The sequence below is a fragment of the Marmota marmota genome, unplaced genomic scaffold, assembly GCF_001458135.2.
Source record: "Marmota marmota marmota unplaced genomic scaffold, marMar, whole genome shotgun sequence".
Classification (NCBI taxonomy): domain Eukaryota; kingdom Metazoa; phylum Chordata; class Mammalia; order Rodentia; family Sciuridae; genus Marmota; species Marmota marmota.
Genome location: NW_026000005.1, coordinates 51738743 through 51757806, shown reverse-complemented (window position 1 = coordinate 51757806; position 19064 = coordinate 51738743). Strand labels below are relative to the sequence as shown.

At 47.4% G+C, this 19064-nt stretch overlaps 1 protein-coding gene across 2 annotated transcripts; it reads right to left on the bottom strand.

Annotated features, from left to right (window-relative positions):
* Positions 1-447: 447 nt before the first annotated feature.
* Positions 448-19056, bottom strand: Asb1 (ankyrin repeat and SOCS box containing 1). Of its 2 annotated transcripts, XM_015481662.2 has the most exons (5): positions 18906-19056; positions 14948-15089; positions 12829-13131; positions 7381-7766; positions 448-6201 (listed from the first exon to the last, which is right to left on the bottom strand). In XM_015481662.2, the coding sequence occupies exons 1-5, from the start codon at positions 18952-18954 to the stop codon at positions 6074-6076; spliced, it is 1008 nt and encodes a 335-aa protein (XP_015337148.1). In that variant the 5' UTR covers positions 18955-19056; the 3' UTR covers positions 448-6073. The 2 variants fall into 2 exon arrangements, with proteins under 2 accessions (XP_015337148.1, XP_048664826.1); XM_048808869.1 differs by lacking the exon at positions 12829-13131.
* Positions 19057-19064: the final 8 nt, after the last annotated feature.

The following is a 19064-nucleotide window of genomic DNA, read 5'->3' as shown; positions in this document are numbered from 1 at the left end:
TCTGGGAATCCAAGTGTCCATCCCAAAACTAAAAGTCTTGGTGTTACAGACAGAGAGAACCAACGGTGAATGGAAAGTAACTACCACAAACCTGGTGAGGCAGAGAGGGACTGAGGCCGTGTGTGACAGAAGCCTTCCTCTCAGTCTAAAGACTGGGAGGGTGAGCAAGGCTCAGCTTGAGGAAGTGGCAGAAACAGAAGATACTCGAAGAGCCGGCCACAGTGGTGCACAACTATAATTCCAGCAGCTCAGGAGGCTGAGGCAGGAGGATTGTGAGTTCAAAACCAGTCTCAGCAACAGCAAAGCACTGAGCAACTCAGTGAGACCCTATCTCTAAATAAACTACAAAATAGGGCTGGGATGTGGCTCAGTGGTCAGGTGGCCCTGAGTTCAATCCCTGGTACCCCTCCCCTCCCCCAAAAGGAAGAAAGCACACCAAGGAGCCACTGAGGGTCCACACAAACCTTTTTTTATTCAGTTGATTCACTCTGGGGTTCATCCCAAATCTCCACACCCTCACCCCCAACACACGGACAAGACTCATCTCTCTTCAGAACAACAGGGCCAGCAGCCACACTCTCGCCAGGTCTCCCTCGCCCACCCCACAGTACACTGCAGGGCCGCACGGGCTGGAAAGCTGCAGGCTGCGAACACCTCTAAAGCAGAAGCCTCAGCCCCCGAGTCCCACCAGGTGTCAGGCAGTTCAAACCTACACACAAAATCTGATACCTCCCTGGACCCTGGGCGCACCTGTTTCACAGCCCTCCCCGCAGGCATGGCAAGCTGTTCAGAGCCCTTTCTGGACCTGCACATACCAACACTTTCCCATGGCCAACGCTTCCACCCAGTGAGATACGGGCCAGAAAATTAAGGCATTTGCGGGGAATCAGAAGGGGAAAGCATTTATTAAAGTTATAATAACACACCAAAAATGTCCATCATACCATTTTGGGGACAGGGAACTGGGGATGGAACCCAGGGCCTCATGCATGCCAGGCAAGCACTGTACCACACCCCTAGCCCTCCATCGTACTTTTGAAAGCTCTTAACTAGGCACAAGAGCAAAAACTGCCGTGGTTCCAGCCACTGCAGAAAAATTCATGTTCACCACCAAAGCAGAAAGTGCAACAGGGTTGGTGGGAGCATCTCTCCAGCATGTCCCAGGCAGAGGCTCAGGGCCTGTCACACCCAACACAGGCAGTGGGAGATGTGCAGACACCCCAGGGCAGAGCAGACTAAACTACAGCTGCAAAATGTCATCCTGTATGTAGAGAGCTGTGATCACAAACATCACATTCAAACAAGACTAATGCACATGTGCACATTACCTGGTATACAGGGACCTTGAAATAAAGCAACTTAAGGAAGAAAAGACCCTGAGCAACACACAGTAAGGCAATGGAAGTCCCTCCTGCCACCCCACTCGCTCCTCCCACTGACAGTCTGGAATGGACACACGTCACTGTGGAATTCTGCAGCAGGACACGAGTCCCTCTGTCCATGCGTGCATATCAGTTACTTTACTGCACAGAGGGAGTCAGAATGAATGGGAGGAGGGAGTGAGGCTCCAGTGAGCAGGGAGAGAAAGGAGGGCCAGTGGGAAGAGGTACTTCCAGGAGAGCAATCTGCACTGGCACAGAATCTAAACTCCTAGAAGTCAGCACTGGCTGCTGAGTGCCTGGTGGGTGGGTGGGTAGGCAGGCAGGAGGCAGAAGCCAGAGCCTGTAAGGTCACCGAGCCACACTTGGCATCATCATGAGCATCCAGTGGTACCACAGGCTCCCAGGGCCTGAGGGAGGGGGCAGTCTACCCTTAGACGTCCACACCACTTCCTGTGTCTCTCAGGGTTCCGGTGGCCAGAGGCTTAGCACAGAGTATCTGCACTTCTCAAGCCCATGGGGGATCTCAGGTCTCATCCTTAGGCCGAAGGCAGCAGGAACATTGCGACACCCTTTACCAGAGGGCAGGCTACTGCAGACCCAGGAGCTCTGATGGAGATACACACTCGCTGCAGCTCTGAAGGCCCCAAGCTTCAGGCTGCAAAGACGATTCACGAAGGGCAGCTAACGTTTTGCTCCATGACCAAAAGCATTTTAAAAAGCAAATATACTGCACTCTGCCATCTTCATTTTATAAAAGGACATTTTACCCTCCTAGTAGAAAAGACATGATTTCAGAATCTAAGACAATCCTGTCAGTTGAATCAATGTGTATTCATCCTGCTCCCCTGCACAGAGCCCTCGCAGCCCAGGGTCACACTGTGGGCCATGCGACTCCAGCTTCCCCTGTTGCAGCTCTAGGTCAAGCTTGGGCCTCCCAGTCACAGGTTCTCCCAGCATTGTCACTGCCTCAAGGCACATCCAATATGAGGAGGGACAGCAGTCCTGACAACAGCGACTCACGTGCAGCCTGGGAGAGGCGCAGCAGCTGTTCTCACACCTGATGGAGCGAGCGCTCACTACACACAGGGCCCGCCCGCCCACAGCCACGTGGACAGCCACAGAGCCCAGGCCGGAGCAGCTCTTGGGCAGGTCCCTCCCCTAGGCAAGCCCATGACTGCTGTAAATTTCTCTTTCACAAATTTTTTATTTGAAGGATCAATTCATGGAAAAAGAGGAAAAACTTAAATTTATGGTACTTAAGCCTGATGACAGAAACACAAGTCCTGTTAGAAACTGCTAGTGACCTATTTAACAGGGACACTCTATTACCAAACATCAAAACAAACACCAAAACACAAGCATCACTTAAATATAGCTATTTAAGTCTTTTCTGGAACAAGACTTAAATAGCTATATAAATAACACAGGCAAAAATGAAAAGTCAAACAACATGAGACACTGATGGGTTTTTGGAAATACATCTAAAACCCTTATCCAGGATTCCAAAGCTGAATTCTCAGAGGTACGATACTACCTGCCACCCCATGCTCACAGCACCCACAACTTGGGGTGCAATTTAGTGGCCCGCAGCTGCCCGAGGAAGGCTGAGGACAACATTCAGGCTCATCCCTCCAGTGCGTTAGCCGCTCTCCTGCACTGGGCCAGGCGGGCAGCACCTCACCAGCTCCATATTTCCTCATGATGTGGGATGTAGTGTCCCAGGGCTTAGAAGCATGACTTCATAAAGTGCTCAGGTGGAGGGAGCTAGTCTTTCCTATCCTATAATCTATCCTTAAAAACAAAAGAGAAAGAGAGTTTTAGTAAAGTGAGTCTCACTAAAACAGGGAAGATGACCTTTGTTGTTTACCAACACTATTCTCAGATCCAGGTTTGGCAGCTATGAAGGCTCAAACAAAAGGATGAACCTCAAAGTTGTTGGGATTCCAAAACAAAAATTGGCAAAGGGAAAGCTGAATATGTCCTCTGCAAATGAAGAGCAATGACCCAAGGGGAACTCAGGCAGCAGGATACGCCCTATTCCCAGCAGGAATAATCCTAAACCAGGAACGCCCTAAACCCGATTATCCTAAACTGGGAACACCCTAAACCTGGAACCGCCCTGGTCCTTGAGCAAGGTCACCTACATGCAATGTCACTGCAAAATGTCCTATTTCCACGAGTCCTTCCACTAAGCAACATGGGGTACGCTGGCAAGGAAATTGTCATAACCTACTTGGCTAATGGCTCCCAGCAGTGACCCTAGCCAGGCAGGATGCACACACCTGTAATCCCAGCAATCCAGGAGGCTGAAGCAAAAGGATTACAAGTTGGAGGCCAGCCTCAGCATAGCAGACCCCTAAGCAACTTAGACCCTATCTCAAAATAAAAAATAAAAAGGGCCAGGGATGTAGCTCAGTGGTATTAACATACCCCTGGTTCAATCCTGAGTACCAGAAAAACAGGCTACAACCCTGGCCACCTGCAGACCAGCTGGGGTACAACCCATGCCAGGGGAAGACCAGGAGTGGGCCACTATCCTGGCTCATTCATTCTCTCCCCAGACACATTACCTCCCTGGCCCAAATGGATGATCTGTTGGTTCCATTCTTCTCGAGACCATGGGAGACAGTTCAGTAACCAGAAGCAAGGCACTCCTGCACAGACAGCACTCTGGGCGCTGCTCTTCAGTCTGAGAACACAGCCCCTCAGTGTGTGAAGAGCCTCGGTACACCTCACCTGCAGCTTCTCTCCCACTGAGCCAAAGGGCAGAAGCGGGAAACCTCACCAGGAAATCAGGAAAGGGCTCCAAGTGGCATCAGTGAACTGCTCACTCCAGAAAGCACTTTCAACTCTACCAAGGTGACAAACAATAGCCAGCCCATCTCCAGTGACAAGAGACCCCTGCAGGATGGGTGGTATATATGCAGGAGGCTCAGAAGTCCACATAACCGCCCCTAACTCACTAAAGCTCCTGCCCAAGCCATCCAACTCTGGGCCTAGTCCTACCTTGAGTGCCTCACAGAACACACCTGACTCTCTCCTGGGCTGGAGCCCACGCAGCACATCGCTCCAGCTATGGCGGCCCCCACCTACCCTTCTCTCCTCTCTTAGGAAAGGTCTCTCTTACTCAGTCGGACCTGAGCCCAAGTCCCTCCCAGGGGCAGCATGGAGCCAAATCTCAGGGCTCAGGAATCCAGGCCACCACATTCCGACAGCTGGGCAAACGCCCAGGACTGGCTTTTCTCTCTGAATCACCTGCTGGCTTCTCCCTCAGAGCTGCATGAGTCCACACAAGGTGCCCAGTGCTCTGGCAGGGAGCCCACCCATGACACCTAAAGAGGTACAATTCCATCCTTAGGCTCTAGAACATAAAGGCCATATGTCACCTGCCTGGTTGGCTAAAACACATGATGATGCTAAGAATTATTAACATATCATCAATTTTGACAAGTTAGATTTTCACGTGGCAGAAATTCTAAACACTTAGGAAGTTTAGAATCACCACAAATCCTGACAATAGTCCTCAGAGGCTTCAACTGGCTAAATAACATTTCACTAGGAAATGCTCTGAGGCCACAGACCCTGGCCCACCTGCCAGTGACCTTCACTCCTGGCTGCACAGCCTTGAGGGAGGAAGCAAGCCCCACCCACACAGCCACAGATACCTGCAGTGAGAGTCATCTCTCCACAACTGCCAGCTCTGGACAAGTGGGAAAGACTTCTGGCCTCACTCCTCTCCCCTGCCTTAGACTCTAGACACAGCTACCAAAGCCGCTAGGCCCAGAAAGTGAAGGGCAGTCAACCAACACCAGATGTGTTGTCCACTGGACACCAGCAACTGAATGCCTGGAACCATCCAGGGACTGGAGACAGCGCCTCAGGTGTTTCTCATTATAACTGGCAGTGACAGCTGTTAGGATGGTCCCCATCTAAAAGTAGGCTGCCATATCCTGGCTGGTTCGTTCTCTGTGGGCCTCCTTAAATCAGTCACAGTCTGGAAGCTTCCTAAAGTGAAAAGGCAGAAAGCTCCTGACACCATTGGCAGGAGGCGAGGTACAGGAGGTATGAGAACAAGTCGTGCACCGTGACCACCACACCCAGATAACACTGACAGCCTGCGCAGCCAGGAAACCATCCTTGAATGAAGGCAACTCACAAAAAGAGCATGAGAGTGGTAGGAAGTGGGGGTATGTCGAATGCACACACCGACCCCAGAAGCAGGGAAAACAAACTAGCAAGTTCATGAACTGCATTTCTGTTCCCTACTTAATTTTTTTTTTTTTTTTACCAAAACTCCATTTCATTTAGATATAAGGTTTTAATAGAATAATTAAATTGCAAAGTAGAAAAATAAATAAAAGCACAGTTCTGGAAAGTGCTAGGAGTCTTCCCTACTGGGGCTATCAGCAGGCCTCCAGTCTCACCCACACCTGCACACACTTCATGGCCCATTTTATTAACATACAACTGCAAAAATCCAAAACAGAAGTATTTAGGAAGAACAAAATTAAGTTTTGTATGAGCCTCTCGGCTGACAATGACCCAAGGACTGTTTGTTCCGTGGCCCCAGCACCTGAGATGGAATTACAGTCCATGAGAACAGGCCGTCTCTTCACCAGCGATCGGCAGCATAGGATGGTTCACAAGATGCAGGCATCAGCGGTGGCTCTCCCTCAGATCACCTGCATCTTCTACTCATAAAGTAGAAACTTTTTAATGGGGTCTGGCAGGGGCAGCGAGGGAATCAGATGAAGTCGGTGTTTGCCAAGAGCTCTTCTCACGGCCACCCGGCACAAACTCAGCAAGGTCCTTGGAATGCCTGGAGAGTTGTGGGAAGAAACGGAGATCAGGGAAGATAAATTCCTGTCCCCACTGTGGAAGCCAAAGGCTGGCTGTGACTGACAGAGCCACACTAATGCCCAGGCCAGCCCTGGGAGCAGGGTCTTATCTGCTCCTTCCATCTCCACAGCCTCTTAACCAGGGGCATCTGCTCACTGTAACAGCACCTCCTCTCTCTACTACATTTAAAACCCTAGACAAAATAAGAGCTGCCCACTGAAGGCAGATGCAAGCAACTGACCCTCACTATTGGGAGTCTCAGATGCTCCAAGGGAGTTGAGGGCCAAGAACTGAGGATTCATGAGGGGAGCAGGCTGACCATCTGCTCTGGGTCAAAAAGGCATAGCCAAGTTCCTGCCTGGGTTGGTGAAGAGGGTAACAAGTGACACTCAAGAACACGTATCTGAATTCAATCAGCACAGTTCCCAGCCTCACCAGTCAACTAATTTTGGAAGAGCTGAACAAGAGCACACAGCAATGAACCAACCTATGTGAATTCAACAACAAAAGGTAAAGAGCTGAAAAGAAGTCATTATTGGACACTGGGCATCCAGGCAGGAATGGGGAAGGGGCACGCAGCCTGGAGGTCAGAGGACAACAAGGTCAGCTTCTGAGGCCCACAGAGAGCTACTGAGGCCAAGTGCACCAGCAGGCTCACTGATCAATTCCAAACTCCCTGTCATCAACTTATTCATTTAGCAAAACCTTTCCTTCAAAAATGAGCAAACTACACACTTTATTCTAACAAAAATTACTTATCACATCATTCAAACTAATGCTATTGAGTGCAGCTAAAGAAAGGGATGTGAGGAACCCTAGAAAATGGGCTTACAGGTTTGCTCTTTTTAAAGCCACGTGAAAAAGAAATCAATGACTAACAATCTGTGGCCACAAAGCAGAGCAAAGGGGTAAAGAGAGGATAATTCTAAATATGTTGAAAACATACATGCACTTTCATAGATTTTCTGTTATCCGCTCATGGTGTTTAAGAATCACAGAAGAGACTAATCTGAACAGCCATTCTGGAAAACTGCTCGTCCCAACTGAGGATCTTGGCCAAGTGCTTAATTGGGTCTGTTTTGTTTTATTTTTAATTATTACCTCTTGCTCATTCAATCAATCCCACCAAACTATTCATCAGAACACTCTGACCACTTACTTCTGGCCTCCTTAAAGATCTGCAAGGCCTCGGGGTCCACCTTCCTTCTGCCCCTCGACTCTGGGCCCAATGAGTCCCACTTCACCAGGTTCAGGTCGGCTCCAAATTCCACCAGCAGGCTCACGAAGGCTGCCTCACAGCCATGACGCAGGACGGCATCCATGACACACCCAGGGGAGCCCCTGTAGAACTCCTGGGTGTTGACAGGACCATTGCAATTGAAGTCGGGGTTGGCCCCGGCCTGCAGAAGCAGCCTGAAGCACTGCAAGTTGTGGTAGGCCGCACTGATGTACAGGGGGCAGACCACCAGGGAGGTGAGCCGCCTGGAGAAGGGGGGTTGGGTGTCAGGAGTCAGGTGATGGTTGACATCGACGTCAGCCCCATACCTACAGGGGAGAGGAAAATCAGGCTTACAGTGGACTAACCAGTCCACAAAGACTGCCCCAGTCACCCGAGGAGGAAGGCTTTAACACAGTGACAACGAGAGCCAAGGAGGCTCCGGAGATCACAAATGTGGCCACCCCTCCACATAAGCAGGCCCTGCATTTGAGCATTCAACCAACTGCGGATCAAAACCTTTGGAAAAAAAAATTGTAATGAACATGAACGGTCATTTTCTTTTCATTATTCCCTAAATAATACAGCAAGATAACTATTCACATAGCACTTCCGTTACATTATGTACCTTAAGTGATCTAGAGATGACTGACAGTCTACAGGAGGATGTGCATAGGTTCTGCTCAAATATCGTTCTCTAGGAGGGATTCAGCATCCTCAGATGAGTGTCCTCCAGGGTCTTAAAATATCCTGGAACCAATCTCCACAGATGCCAAGGGACAACTAAAGCTTATTCCTTCCAGCAAGATAAGGCAGTAAGTAAAAATGTGGATACCACTCACCCAAAAAACTCCTGTGGGAAGTCCTTCTGATCTTTACAGATCTAGGAATTCCAAGACCACTTAACCTACTTCAGAGTGAAGAAAAAGAAGGAAAACTTCCAAATTCATCTTATGAAATCAGCACAATAATCCCCAAACATGACAAAGGACATATACAAAGAAAAACTACCAACTAGCTTCATTTACAAGTACCAAGCTACAATTTTTCAGTAAGATATTAGCAAAGAAAATAATTAAGAAAGCAATATACTATGACCTCCTGGGGTCATCCCAAGAATGTAAGGCTAGTTCCAACATTAGAGACTCCGTTAACAACACAATCCATCCTATTAACAGAACTAAGGAGAAAATCCTCTATCTCCACAGATACAAAGGTAAGGAGGTACCTGTGACAAAACTCAACACTTAGGATTTCCTTCGAGTGATGAAATATATTTCCTCCACCCATGAGTCAGAAGTTGTGTACAGACTTCCAGGTGCTGGCCGCCTCTGTGCACTGGTACTAAAGGTCCAACAGTACACTGGGGCCAAGGAAAGAACCAGACGAGTGAGACAAAAATGCCTCCCACTCACGGTTGTGACCAGTCTCCACAAAGGCCTACACACTGCCTTTGTGCATACACACAAAACCAAGTGAAAGATGAAAGGGAAGAGAAGACGTCCTCTGTGCTAGCAAAGTAAATGTCAAAATGACAAAACTAAGCATAAACTTAATAAATGTTCAAAGTTTGCATGAGGAAAATGTAAAACACTAACTAAAGTGACAGAACCAGGCCTCAGAGAACAGAGACATGCCACATAAGCAACGTTGTAATATCACTTTTCCCTGTGTTTGTTTGTTAAGTGAAAATACCTTTCCTAAACTAAGCTGGTTACAAATATAAGCAAATACAAATGGCATCCTTGGAGCCATATAAACTGATTATGCAATTGGAAGATAAAACAAGATGAAAAAGTCACTGCAGGGGAGGCAGCCCTACCTCAAGCACAGACTGCTATAAAGGCCTACAAAACAAAGGCACGTGGACAAGCCAACAGAACCACAGAATCTCACAGAAAACCCAGAAATGGACCAAACTGCATACAGAAATGCAGGCTATGGTTAGGTAGTACCTCAAATAAGTAGGGGACAAATGGACTTGCACCAGGATAAATTCAAATCAATCAGAATTAAAAATACAAAAAATATGAAACCATGTAGAAATCAGGAAAAAAAACCTCTGGGTAAAACCTGCCTTATGGCTACACAAAATTAACAACCAAAAAACTTTCTTACATAGAAAAAAAACAGCACAAAATAAATAAAACAAAAAAATTAAAAATTGGGAAAATGCTATAAAGGGTTAATACCTTTAACACATAAAAATCTTCTAAATGGCAAAAATCAACAGCGCTATGAAAAAACAAGCTGAAGATATGGACATTTATAAATGGCTCTTAGTCCCATGAAAAAATGCTCATCCTCAGTCAGAAAAGAAATGCAAATTAAAAACTATGCCACAATACCACTTCTTGCCTCTCACATTGGGAGAAAATTCAAAAATGTACTGACCAGTTTAAGGTCACCCACTGCTGGGGCAATATAAAATGGAACAATCTCTATGGAAGGGAAACTGTCAATTGCTACCAAAATCACACATGCATTTATCCCTTGACCCATCCATTACACTTCTTGGGATCTAGATTCCCAAGACACATTTGCAAAACTATGAAAAGATACACAAGCGAGGAGATTCACTGACGCACCACCTTTTGTAGCTGAGGACAGGAAAGCTCCCTCATGCCCATCAGCAGGGACTGGCTGAACTGTGGCTCATCTGAAAGCAGCAGGGCTCTGCTGTGACAAGTAAGGAGGAACCGCACTGCTCTGGGATGGCCTCCAGAGCGCACGAGTAAGGGAGAAAAGCAGGATGGTCACAGTGTGCGGTGTGTAGCACACACTCACACATATATGTCTGCTTATTGGTGACAATGAAAGGATAAACCGCAGAATTTTGTAAACGGTTACCTATAAGGGAGGGAGAAAACAGGACAAAGAAGACAAGATTAGAAGTTACACTTTTTAAAACATAACTGTTTCATAGATTTGATCTGAACCTTGTAAATATTTTGCGTAGTGAAACAAAATTAAATAAAAAACAATCCCTAAAAATTCAAAGTAAAAAGAAACCGATGAGCCCCACTGACCATCTAGCTGGTGCTATCACGTCCTGCCCCACAGGAAGGACGTTCTTTTCAGACACACTAAACGCTCGCTCGGTTAGCCCAGACCATGCCTGGCGTCAGCTTCCATTGCAAGACCCTAGGAGAGAGAGCACAGCTGGCCAGCGGGGCAGCATAACACAGCCCTACAACAGATGACTGAGTCCTTAGAGAAAGAGAATGCAAGACTGACTGGGGCCAACTGTAAGATGAGACTTGAATATGTCATTACCTGAAAAAGAAACTGCCCAAAGAAAGGCAGGACATGTCCAAAGGATACAGAGCTGGCTTGAAGCAGCTAATAGTGGCCAAACATGAGACAATTTGAGCATCAAAATAAATAACAGTAACACTGCACAGGAGCTCACTTGACAATCTAAGAAACCACGAGTCTACACTAATAAGTAAACAAACTTCTGAGATGAGGCACAGGCGAGACACATATACATATCTGTACGGGGGCCAAGTGCCTCTACAAAACACTAATTACAAAGAGAAGAAGAATTTTTATTAAGAAATCTGACAGACACCACATTAAAGTGATCACCGGCAATAATGTGACCAACTGAAATCGTGCAATCTGATAGGAGGTGACAGGCACACAGCCTCACTTCTGCAGGCCTCCTGCCCAAGATGTGATACCCAACTCTGGACTCACCACGAGCAGCCTCAGACCGCTAGCACAGCACCTGTTTCCTCGAGCCTTCACTGGCCCCAGACAGTCCTGGGATGTTTCAAAAGCCATGTCTTCACCTGAGTACTTCACTGAAACAGGAAAGGTCAATACAAAGGAAGACACGACGAGGATGCCCAGCGTGCAGGAGATGGAGGAGCAGATTTCCCTTACAGAAATGCCTGGCCAGCAATCCACCAACAATCACGTTTTATTCTCTGTCTCGTCAGCACCACTCCAAACATCCAAAAGAACTTTCTCCAGAAGCCAAAGTGATGCTTTCAGGCAACACAGGCCTGAGGACAAGCACCCAGACCAACAAGCCCACACGGTGATGTTGCTTCCACTATAAATGAAAACCTTAAAATAGTGGATGGGAAAGCAAAGAAAACACTATCATAGAACAAAAGACACTGACACATGTCTCTGATCCCAGCTACTTGGGAAGCTGAGGCAGGAGGATGGTGAGTTCAAGGCCAGCCTCAGCAACTTAGCATGACCCTGTCACAAAACAAAGCAAAAAAACATACGAGATATCAAATAAAGGAAATAATTTAAAAAGCAGACAACAGAATAGATGCTAACATCAGCTATGACAATGATATTAACTACATCAGAAAACAGAATTCCAGAATTCAAATAACTCTATATGATCACACACAGCTAGTTAAATTCAAGATTAAAACTAAATATTATATAATGCTATGTAAATGAGCTTAAATAAAAATGAGTAGTGTTCATTTGGATAACAAATTATAAGTAATAATTTTATGAGTTCAGGAAACATCAAAATTATTCAAAGCAAAACACAAGGGGAAACTGACAAAAGTCACAACAGTTGATTAGAGACTAACAAACTTCTCTAAATTTCTGGCAGATCTTACAATTAAGAAAAAAAAATGTAGGGCTGTGGCTATGGCTCAGTGGCAGAGCGCTTGCCTAGCATGTGTGAGGCACTGGGTTCGACCCTCAGCACAACATAAAAATAAAACAAATAAAATAAAGGTATTCTGTCCATCTACAACCACACACACACAAAATTTTTTTTTTTAAATGTTAAAAAAAAAAGGAGGGATTCTAAACAGAATAATTTAGGCTACCAAACGTACGATGTGAATAAAACACCCATGGTCATGTGCTTTGCCCAAGCATCCACAACAATGTAGCCTGACTTTAATAAATAATGTGAACTATAGGGTCCACATTACCTGAGCACACTACAATAAAATTAGAAAGTGATATTATACTTTCTCCTCTATAACTCTAGATCAAAGAGGAAATCAACTTCAATTATTTAAAAAATAATAATTTCAGCAATTTAACAATGAAAAAAGGAAGTTTAGAGGACGTGGCAAAGGCTATAAAAAAAGGTAAATAAATAAATGTTTACATTATTAATCAAGAAAAAAATGAAAAATCATTCATCGCAAAATCTTAAGGGAAAAATAAAGACTAAAAAGTATATAAAAATGAATCATTAAGCAGAAACATAAGAAAACTGATAAAGCTAAGAAGTAGCCTTATTAAAATACTAGCCAAATACATGAGTGGCAAGTCTAATTTTAAAGAGGGAAAAACTAATACAGAAAGCAAGGAGAGTGACAGTGGGGGCTGCAGGAGCGGCAAGGACGTGGCCGTGTGCCCGGCAGCAGGCCTGAGCACCCCAGTACTGACCTGATGAGGGCCTTCAGTATGTCAGCTCTGCCCACTCGAGAGGCATGGTAGACAGGGGTGCTGCGGTGGTGCCGGCTTCCGTTGGGGTCAGCACCAGCTTCGAGAAGGATCTGGGCACTCTCCAGGTGCCCATTCACCACAGCCACATATAGGGCGGTCTGCCCCTTTACATCTACCAGGTCCACCTCGGCTCCCTTTCGGATAAGGAAGTCCACACAGTTCCCATGACCTGCGGTGGCAGCAATTCTCAATGGCGTGCAGGGGAGCCAGCCACAGCACCAGACAGACTTTTCGTTGATGCGGCTACAGGGGAACACAGGGAATTGTGAGAGATGCCCCCAGGAAAGACCGGCTGTTCTGCCCTCTCACAATGACAATGTGACACAGAGGCTGCCCAAGGGGACCAATCACTCACTGTTAAATCCCTCAGGTTTAACAATGCCTCCACTTGTCTTCTGTGAGTCTTGACCCTGTGAGGGCTGGGCTGGGCTGCAATGGGCAGAGATGGGCAGGGAAGGGCAGGGCAGGTACTGAGATCCCATTCTGGAGATGAGGAACCGGGGCTCAGGCGGAATGATCAGCATTAGAAGTTAAGAGTCCTAGTTCTTAGATTTCCTGACCCAAAGCACTTTCCTCTACAAAGGAGAAAAAAAGGCACCAGACAGCACAGCATGGACAGGACCCTCAGTGGGAAGCCAGTTCAGGGATCTGAGCTCCTCTCACCAGTCACATGCTGTGAAGGCTGAGACTGGGGCTCTGTCTGGGCCTTGCCATTATCACCAGGCCTAGGTGACCAATAAATCAGTGACTGAGGAGTCACTGTGATGGCACAGGGAATGTAGCCCTTGTCAGCCGTAGGAAACTGTCCAGACTTAGCTCTCAGAAGTGCAACCATCAGACGACACTACTAAGGCCTCCACTGACCCCCCCAGGTCAGCAACAGAGACGCAGTTTTTCACCTTTAGCTCACAAGAGAATGCAGAACAAAGCTCAGGAACCCAGAGCACTGAACCAGGCACCTGTGGTAGGCAGCATGTCCCCAAACCAGCCCTTCAGCTAAGTACCAGCTTGGATAAGCCAATCAAGTCCAGAACTCATTACCAAAGAAAGAAAAAGAAAAATATTATAAGAGTTTCGCTGAATCTAAGAAAAAAGGAGGGAAATACACAGAAAAGCAACATGAGACACCTGGAGGGACCTCCTTCACTCCACCATCACATCCGCAAGATTAACTGAGCGGGGACAGGGAGTCCTTCACATTAAGTAAGTTAAAACATGGGTAGATTTTTTTTTTAATACTGATATCTGCTGTCATGAAGTAATGCTAGGATAATGGAAGGACAAAGAGAAAGGAATATCTTCCTGGACTATTCGCAACGGTTTTCTTAGGAACCATCAACAGAAAGCAGCAGCACTGGTTCCAGTACACAGGCACTTCCATCAAATCACTGCCACCTAGTTCTAAAGTGGATGCTGAAACCCAGAAACAACACAGAGGGGTTTTGAGTTTAAAATGTACTTGGGACTCCAGTCCCAGACATACAAAGCAACCAGGAACACTCCAGAGAGAAGGCAGGCTGGGTGCCCCCCCACTGACCTACACAGGGAGACAAAAAGGCAGGACTTTGGTGAGTAACAGCAAATCAAGAGACAAGAAGTTACAGGCAGGGGAACAACATGGAGGAACCCCACATCTTTGGGGTGAAGACAGTGGCCCACAGCAGACAACTGCAGGCCAGAGACCACCAAAGGAAACCAACTGAGGAAGGTGGCTGTGGGTGCACAGGACACTCAGAAGGGCAAGGCCTACTAAAGAAGGTGACAGTGCCACCATCAGGAACAGCACTGAGAAAACTGATGTCCAGAGAGGCTGGGAGCTGCCAAAAAATATAAAGGACGATGATGGAGCTTCATTTGAACTCAGATCCCTGCCACTATTCAGTCACCTCTTAACAACTCTGATTATGCATCCGCAATCTCCTTTCCTTCCATCCTCAAAAGCTGGAATGTGCTCCTCCAAGCACCAGGGGCTTGGTCTGCAAAGCAAACCATGAACCACAGATCCACGCAGAGCCAAAGGGGCCTGAGAACCTGGAGCAGCCTGGGCAGCAATGCTCACCTCCGATAGTTCTCCTCTTGCAACAGGTTCCTGAGGGTCTGGAGGTCCCCCACGTAGGCTGCATCATGGAGCCTCGTGTCCTCACAGTGCTCCAACGGATGGTCACAAAACTGCTCCCTCAGCCACTCCTTCAGATTAGGACCTGCACTGAAGAGAGGGGCACCTGTTAGCACTGGAAACATCGAAAGGCCAACCAAAAAGACGCACCATCTGCACTAAGCTCTGCCTCTTCCAGCTACACAGGTGCTTTCAAACTCTCAATAGATAAATCACAGAAAAGACTATAGAGAGCTTCCCTTATAAAACTAGCACCTTCCTGACACCAAACCTAATTTTTAAAACAAACTTTAAAAAGATGACAGAACCAATGGTCAAACATACTTCAGAATACAGAAGCAAGATCCTAAATAAAAATATTAGCAAACCAAAATGTGGGAGACCAACCGTACACATGACTGAGTCGCACTCCCTGGCTGGGTGCTGAGGCGCTCAATCAAGCAATGTGGCAGAGCTTTCCCCAAACTTCTTGGGTTTGAGGGTCAGTGTCTCATCATGGGTGTGTCTTGTTACAGCCCCATGGTGAAGCTACACTCACCTGTTCCTTTGTAATATAACCCCTTGCCCTGCTGAGGATGGAATCTTCCACATACAAGTGCCTTGTGTGTGTCCCCTTCTCTTATTGTGCCCTTGGGTGTGGCCTACCCAGGTGTCAGTCAACCTGCTGACAGTGGACATCATGAAGATAGACTCAGCCCCCTGAAACCTGACCCCTTGCCTCATTGGAATAGCTTCTCCTCAATAAAAGGGGACAGCACGTACTCTCTCTCTCTCTTCCTGCAGTCCCTTAAGGTCAGAGGAGCTGTCACAGCGACCCCAAAGAAAAAGGTATTTGTGTCTCTTGTGTGGTTATTTTGTGCAGCCCAGTTAGCCCAATTTAACTGGAGTAACCCCTGAGCCTTTAGTCGCTAATTGAAACCCGACACCGAAACAAAAACTACTGTATCAAAAAAAAAATCTTGGGGCTGAGGCTGTGGCTCAGCAGGTAGCACGCTTGTCTGGAATGCATGAGGCACTGGGTTCGATCCTCGGCACCACATATAAATAAATAAATGTCCATTGACAACTAAAAAAAATATATTTAGAAAAAATCTAGTGTGTAATTACTCTAATTTATCCTAAGTATATAAGGATATCTTAAAATTAAACCTAGGGAACTATGAAGGAGAACCTTAGTCATCTCCATCACAGAGAGACTCATGTGCCAATATCCTAGCACTAAGCAGGTGCTGTGGCCTGCAACAGGAAGATGCTACACCATGCTACTCTGTCTATATAAACATGACTCATCACATACGCTACTGTACCCTCAGAGGTTCCTGTGTTGGAAAAGCTGTGGCTCGTGGGAGGTCAGTGGGAGAGTACCTTTGGAAGTGACTGAGTATTTCTCATGGGACACTGGTTAGTTCTCATCAGAGAGTTGTAAAAACCTAAGCCTAGCCCTACCCAGTCGCTGGCTTCTGGTTTGGTGATGTGATCACAGTGTCCACCATTATGTTTGCCATTATTTGCCATGAGGTGATGCAGACAAAGGAGGCAGGGTACATTCATCAGAGCTTTGGCCATGTTGTTTAGACTTCCAAGACCATGAAATCAATAATCTGTGTGTGTGTGTGTGTGTGTGTGTGTGTGTACTTGGCAGTACTCATGACTGAACCCAGGGGCACTTTATCACTGAGCTATATCCCCAGCCCTTTTTTATTTTTAAACATGGTCTTGTAATTTGGAGGGACTGACTTTGATATTGTAATCCTCCTGCCTCAGGCTGCCAAGTAGCTGGGCTTACAAGTGTGCACCACCATGCCCAGCTAAGCCTCTTTTTTCTTTTTTTTAATGAATTTAGACTGCCTCCGTTACATCATTCCATTACATCAATGAAAGTGGACAGGTTCAGACAGTAACCTAAGATGAGTGCACTTTGCTTACAGAGCTACACGCTAATAAAAAGGAAAACTAAAATATATGACATAAATATAAATCCAACCCCATATACTAAAAGTCAATGAAGAAAACTAGGTTGAATAGAAAAATCATACCATGTACCAGGATGAGAAGATTCAATAATAGAGAAATTTTAAACAAAGTTTAACCAATAAATAAAGTTTAACTGATCTTTTTAGGGTTTTAATATCAGATATGACAAAATATTCTAAAATTCATTTATTTATTTATTAAATAATATTAAAGAATACTTATTTATTAAATAAATATAAGGAAGAATACCATTTTAGTAAGAATAATGAAAAAAAGACTCACCCTACTAGATAACAGACAGAATTTTATCAGAATAAAAAGATCAAACGGAATCAACTGTCCCGAAAGACATTAGTATAAAAAAACTTAATTTGTGATAAAGGGGCATCAAAATCAGAGAGGAGGGAAAAGGGTATTAAACAAAAGGTACCTGTTCAACTAGATACCTATTTGGATATAACTGAGTCTTCATTCACACCTTGGCCCAAATACACCATTGCCCAAAAGAAACTCCAAAATACTTAAAAGAGTTCAGCAACAACAACTGCACAGACAGGTGTGTGAGCAGAGAGCAGAAACTCAGACTGCCTGGATTCAAGTCCCTGCCCTGCCATATTACCCTAGTGTGTGACCAAGCACTTCCCTGAAGAAGCTGCCTTTTGTACGCAACTCACATCTCCCTGGAGTACCTTCTGTATTCAAGAGTCAGTCACAGGTACAATGGGGGTGTAAGTATCTTTGCCCTCCAGGATTAGACGACCCATCAGCAGAGGCCACAAGCAGCAGCAAGATTCAAAAACACACCGTTCTCTCACTCTGATCCCATAAGCAGACCTGCAGCAAATCAACAGGCAGACATCAAGCAGAACAGCCCTTTAAGCCACCACCTCATCCTCCTTCAGTGGTCTTCCTCCGCTGTAAGTATCCCATAGGTGCAATTAACATTGGGTGAAAAGGCTCAAAGCAGATGTGGGAAGAAGTCAGGTGCAGGGCAACCAAAGACTGTGAACAGGAGACCTACTGTAACAGGAGACCTACGGAGGGCTTTATGAAGCCCTGGGGGCCTCCCTTTTTTGGCCTTTTACACCACCCCCTGGCCCAGCTCACTGCAGCTTCAGAATCTGCCTGTGTTCAAGAGTCAAAGACAACTTCACGTTCACATTTTTCTAATTAGCTACTCCAGTGACCACATAATCACCCCGGGATAACGTTTAAACCTCGCCCCTCCCTCTAACACACTAACAAAACAGTACAGCACACGATGCAAAAGGGGCCCTGTGAGGGGCAAGGCCGGCCTGTCCTCCCAGGACCCTCTCTACCTTGGGAATTGGCGGTCTGCCCTCTTTCCAACTGAACCCTCCACTCCAGTATCTCACTCTCACATGAGGCATTCTGGACCCAAGGTGCTGGCCGTCCCCGGGGCGGCCGTCCACACCGACCACGGCGGGCCCCTCTGCGCACTGCAGTCCCCCAGCGGAGGGTGCCGAACGCGTGGGGGAAGCAGGGAGGGACGGAACGGCCACGCGCACGGAGGCCGATCCACAGCCTTCTCCCGAGCCTTCTGCACACCCGAGTGAAGGGTGATCAGCTCTCTGGGCGGGAACTCTCGGGAACCAGCAGATGGACCTGTGAGGCACCGGGCGCCCGGGAGCTCGGACAGTGCCGACGAGGGGGTCCCACCGGGGACAGAGGGACCCTCTCCTGCGGTTTCCCTCCAGCGCTGGGGCGGCGGCTCTCTGCCGCTGGACGTGCCGGGTCCCTGGCGAGCCGCAGGCTGCGCGCCGCGGCCTCCGGCCCCGAGCCCTTTCCGCAGCCGGGTCAGCAAGCCGCGCAACCAGCGGCGGCCGTTACCGGGCCCGGTCCTGGGGGCGGGCGGCAAGCCTTGGCAGGCCCGGACCCAACCCCGGCGGCCCCGCGCCCACGCTACCTGCGGGCCCCGGCCCTGCCCGCCCGTCGGGGCCGCCGCCCTCCGCCATGGGTGCACCAGCCGCGCCTCGGCCCGAACCCGGCGGCCAATCTGCCCTCCGGAGACCCGGGCCGGAGAGCGCCCCGCCCGCCGGAAGCAGCGCGCCGCGATCACTTCCGG